We start from the raw sequence: 5,494 nt of genomic DNA, 5'->3' as shown, positions 1-5,494 counted from the left end.
TAAATTGGAATAAGATGTATGAATTGCTGGCATATTGGGTTGCTACGTTGTAGATTCTATCGGTGTGTTCTTATGTGCGAGTGTAACAGCCTTAAGAACTAGCTTGCGTAGGCTGTTTGTAAGTTGTAACCTTGTTTGTAATAGATGGCAGTTTAGTTTGCTTGCACTATTGTAAAAAGAAAAAATTTCACGTTGCTTCTTGTTTAATTCAACATTCGCATTTGCAAATCTGACTTGTATTCTTAAAAATAATCACCAGCTTGTTCCCTGATTCAACATGTCCATGATTAAAAAAAATCTAAATTTTGTTGTGAAATAAATGCATATTTTACTTAAACAAACTTTCCTGCATACTTAGAGTAACGTTAGAAAAAACAATACAAACTACTAAAATAAGTTTCAGGGTACACTCCATGCAAATTCCAACCTTCTGAGCTGACTACGATAATTCCTCAAAATTGTTGTAACACCCAAAATTTATAACAATCAAATAACCTGGAAAGTGTTATAAAATATTGATTTATCTTATCAAACCTGAACTTATTATTTGTTTAGTTTTGAATGCCTGATCCTAAGCTGTTACACACCCCTTTCGTGCTTCTTGTCAAGAAGTCAATCAATTACCTTCTCTATTCCGTTTCGAGCCTATAGAAGTTTTTAAGGTGCGTAATTGTTGAGAAGCCAGTAAAGCTTCCTGTATTGATATTCTCGCTTTGGGTCTACAGCTATCACAACTTAAGACTGTCCTTGGATTCCTTGATCTCCAATTGACTCACCATTAGGTGTCAAACCCCGAATCTTAACATCATAGTAAACTTCTTCGACCTTCCTGAGGTCATACTTCATGCCTGCCAATGGTGAAAAGATACCGTTCAAACATATGGCACGAATAAATACAACTTTATGAAAAGTGAAAACAGTATATGCAAACTGCAAATAACGTTGGTATACATATATAGTTGATTTTTGGGGATTATAGTAATCCTCAGATGCTATATATATTTATTACCCCTTTTTTTTTTCTGGGTAAGTATGTGATGTTGATACTGTTACTCATTGCAGTTAGGGAATTGGGGATAAAGTAATCCTCGGATGCAATATATGTTTATTACCCCTTTTTTTCTGGGTAAGTCAAATGACGACATGAGGTTGATACTGTTAATCATTATCGTTAGTAGACCAATCTTGCTTTAAAGTGATAAATATTTGTCACAAAATTGAGAATGCCATTTCAGTAACATTATTTGATGAAGGTAATGCAGTGACAATAAGAAAGAAAAGAAATAATGCATAGGACGTGGTACAGGTAATAACATACCATCAAACTTCTTTCGCAAAAAGTCATTGCGAAGATTTAGCATGCGGAATGCAGCATGGAGATCTGTTAAGAACTTTAAGACCTTCCTCGGACAATCATAATCCCCAGCTGTCACTTGATTCACCACATACCTTGGCTGCAAAGTTAAATGAATTGCAAAATAGGGTGCAACTGTCATTATGTCTTTTTCTTTAAATACACAGAAGTTTGATAATCTGTTGTGTCTGTGTACGTGCAAGTATACAAACATTCCTCCATCTCTAGTTTATATTCCTCTGAACATTGATATATAGTGTTGTGAAATATGTCCTCTGTTTTGTACAAGTTGATATGTAACAATTAAGAGGAAACGTATTCTTACCAATTCATTAGACATAAAACAGACACCTGCATGGAAAAATATATCAATATCATATTACCGCAAAACTGTGAAATCATAATCGGCTATATAATAATCTGTGTGACAAAAACTAGACCTATGGCTCAAATCAAAAGATGGGGTCGTGGATTGGAGAAGTTTTGTTGATTTCTTTAATCACAGAGTAAACAAATTAAGAATCATCTGTACTAATAACTAAATATAACATGACACATTTGGTTATTAAGCTCCTTTGCCCTGGAAACCATACTGATTCTAACTGTCATACCAATGTTCTTTAAAATGATAATTATATTTAAATTGGCCATTACTCCCTGAAAGAAGATAGTCTTAAAAAAAAACAAGGATCATGTTGATCTCACAAATGATTATAACACAGAAACAATTAATCTAAATACATATTTAGAAGACTCACCTATTAAGTAGTCTTCGACATCTAGGCCAAAGTCTGAACTATTCACTGCAAAATTGTTAACAGTAAGTATACAGAACTTATAAATCTCAGTGACTACGAGTGTGCATAAAGTAGTTAATGAGTCACAAAAGACAAGAATGGGTATGGTTCATGTAGAAGATTAACTTATAAATTGACAAAAACTATCAACTATATAAGTTATTACAATCATAAGTTCAATAACAAATCCTATAATTATTAGTAGAAGAGCCAAAACACTGCGTATCTCTAATAGTTACACACAAGCAGGATATTAGAAGATTACAAGTAGTTATTTAGAGAGGATATAAGTTGTTATTTTTTACATCCAAGAGGTATAATGATCCACTAAAAAGTTGAGACTAAAAGCGGTTAAATACTCCAATATCCCCTTTATAATAGGTATAGGTGTAAAATAGAATTGCAAAAGGTTGGAAAATTTAACTATCCAAAAGATGCTCTGAGGCATAGTTCTCCCATTTAGATGTTACATTTCACGCTAATGGAATTTTACATGAGGCCAGACTCTTAAGTGCAAAACAACCCATTCATAGGTATTTCTGCTTATATAATATTTCATTGAATGCTAGCTTTTGGTTTATCTAACTTATGCAGGGCACACTTAAAAGTATGGAGTTGATACTAGCCAGTAGCCACTAATGGAAAAATCAATGGTTCATATTTTTATAACTTTAAAGTACCTATAAAATAAATAAATTATAAATTACATATGAAAGAACACAGCTCGTTCATCTTATCATACTACACGAAAGTAAAATGCACCTTCATTTAGATTTTAGGACTTCATAGTGTATTCAATTAGTAATTAGTAATAGTAATTAATAATGTATAATTATATCAACATATGCAAGCAAGCATACATACCTAAAGAATAAAAGATTGATTGACATGCCAATAAATAACACGAGAGTACTAAGACATACACCCAAGTTTTTCCTCAGCTTCTTTGTGCTCGAGAAGGCTTCCTGTTTCAAGCCAATGCATAAAAGCAAGCATCGAAACTACGGACTGTGTCTCACTCCTCCAATCACCATGGTACCTACATCACATGAGGTAAAATACAAGAAAGAGATAAGTTACAAACACAAATAACACTAACGAAATAGAACTTGAAACAATACAAAAATTCCTCCAACTATTAATCACCTATAGTATTGCCCAGGGCATCCTCCAACAACTTCAGCAAGTTGCTTATACTGCTCCTTTAATACATTAATCTGAGACTTGGCCTTCTCTAAAACATCTATTCAAACCCAAAAGAACATACACACACATGAGACAATGAGAAAACACAATGCCTTGCTACATTGTACACTTCACCCCTCAACACTCATCAATGGATAACAAAATTATCTAACCCTGAAAATGCGGAACACAAGTTCGAGTTTTGACGCTTTCTATTAAACACACAAGCCTTAATAAACAAACCCATTAGCACAAAACAAGTACACGACCGAGAAACCCAGAGTCGGCCCAAAAGAGCAAAAATGTAAAAAATAAAATAAAATAAAATAAAAATGTGATTAGGGTTTAGAGCATTGTGTATTTAGTAGTACCAGGAGTGGGACGAGAGTGGTGAACGAGAAGAAGGGTTGCATAGATGAGCCTAGTTGAGGACTCAATCTCCGAAACGACGCTTCGAATTCGGTCGCGCAAGGTTCCAGATTCTTCGAGCTGAACCCTAAACGCGTCGAATTGCTTGTCCAGCGACGACGGAGGCACCGCCATTGAGGAGGAGAAGCGCGAAACGGGTGGTGCGAGGCGAAACCGAAACGGGAAGAGGACGACAGAGGTAGGGTTTAACGTTAAGGAGTGGCAGTAGAATGCCGCTTTTCGAAACGCTGGTTTCAAATATTGCATTGTTTGTTTTTCACTTTTCCTTTTGCAGATGTCTATTCATTATTCATCAACGATCACGTGCTGCCAAACGAGGATTATCATTTTGTTTGTGGTTACTACTAGATAATATAATTATCTCCTGGTTCAGCAGTAGGGGTTGATCCACGTTTAAGTAAGGTTAGGAGTTCGAATCCTGTCTTGTGTATACAACCACGTTAAATCTTGGGGTCAGCTATCCCACCCTTTGAGATGTCTCCAATGTAACAAGAAAATTAGTCACTCCATGAGCGAATTAAAAAAAAAAAAAAAAACTAGATAATAGAACTAAATATTAAATTCTGATGCAGTCAACTATTTTGTAGTTCGCTCACTAAAAAAGGATGTTGGGTTGGATTGCCATACTTTTTGTCAACTATTAGTGGTGAATCAACTTAAAAGAGTTTGATCGACTCATTTTACATGTTTTTACCACATGCTAAGTTATATCATTGATTAGCTATTGATATTTGTAGTGGGATTAAAGTGACTAATTACTACAATAGTTAAATTGAGATCGTTCCAAATATTTGTTGAGGAATTAAAACTGATTTTTATGAAAAAATATTAGAGACTTAAAACCAACAATCTCCCTAATAATTAAAGATAAGACTTGTTTTTATATTTGAATAAACAATTTTATATAGTGTTATTTAATGTAAAAAAAATACATAAAAGACTTAAATATATTTTAGTTTCTTAAATTTAAAGTAGTTTTATTTTTAATTTTTTAATTTAAAATTGACTTTTTATCTTTATAATTTTTAAAAATATTATTTTAATTTTTATACTCAAATTTTATTAAAAAATTTATTAAATATTGACACATAAAATCTAGGTTAAAAACCTATTTTGATCCCTTATAATAATTGTTTGTTTCAATTTAGTCTCACTTTTATTTTTGGTCTCAATTTGATCCCTCATAAGTTAATTAGTTTCAATTTGGGACTTCCGTCCAAATTATTTAAACGGAGTTAACTATTGGTCACGTGAATGTCACGTAGATGCATACGTGGATTCCACATGGACGCCAAAATATGTGAAAACACTTGGAACCAGAACGACACGTTTTGAAACCAGAACGGGCCGTTCTAGATGCACTCTTTGTATGTTAATTTTGCATCTGAAACGGGCCGTTCTAGATGCAAAATTAACACACCACCAGTACATCAGAACGGTCCATTCTGAAACTAGAACGAGCCGTTCTGGTTTCAAAACGGGTCGTACTGGATTCAGAACGGCCCGTTCCAAGACTGATAATAGAATATTCTTTATTAATTTTATTAAAAATATAATAATTTTGGAAAATATTTTTTATGGTAAAAATTTTAAAATTATTTATTTTTATAAAATACAATTATCTTATAAATAGAGTAATAACTTTTTCTTTTTTTCTTTCTGTCTGAAGAAATAAAATGATAAAAATTAATAGGATAAACATAATAAAATTATTAATTTATTTTCTTTT

At 32.9% G+C, this 5,494-nt stretch overlaps 1 protein-coding gene across 1 annotated transcript; it reads right to left on the bottom strand.

Annotated features, from left to right (window-relative positions):
• Nucleotides 1-365: 365 nt before the first annotated feature.
• Nucleotides 366-4,059, bottom strand: LOC109796855 (Translin family protein). The gene is made up of 7 exons (XM_020356677.3): nt 3,708-4,059; nt 3,298-3,394; nt 3,075-3,190; nt 2,113-2,157; nt 1,680-1,705; nt 1,319-1,454; nt 366-848 (listed from the first exon to the last, which is right to left on the bottom strand). Exons 1-7 carry the CDS (start codon nt 4,009-4,011, stop codon nt 736-738), a joined length of 837 nt encoding a protein of 278 aa, XP_020212266.1. The 5' UTR covers nt 4,012-4,059; the 3' UTR covers nt 366-735.
• Between the last annotated feature and the right edge of the window lie 1,435 nt (nt 4,060-5,494).

This window comes from Cajanus cajan, chromosome 6 (genome assembly GCF_000230855.2).
Source record: "Cajanus cajan strain Asha chromosome 6, NIPB_CcT2T_4, whole genome shotgun sequence".
NCBI lineage: Eukaryota > Viridiplantae > Streptophyta > Magnoliopsida > Fabales > Fabaceae > Cajanus > Cajanus cajan.
This window is presented reverse-complemented; position numbering and strand designations above follow the sequence as displayed.

Coding starts and splice junctions, on each gene's coding strand:
- LOC109796855 (XM_020356677.3), bottom strand. CDS start 4,011: ATGCAATATTTGAAACCAGCGTTTCGAAAAGCGGCATTCTACTGCCAC. Junction 3,191..3,297: donor TGCCCTGGGCAATACTATAG/GTGATTAATAGT, acceptor CATGTGATGTAG/GTACCATGGTGATTGGAGGA. Junction 2,158..3,074: donor AGCTGAGGAAAAACTTGGGT/GTATGTCTTAGT, acceptor ACAATTTTGCAG/TGAATAGTTCAGACTTTGGC.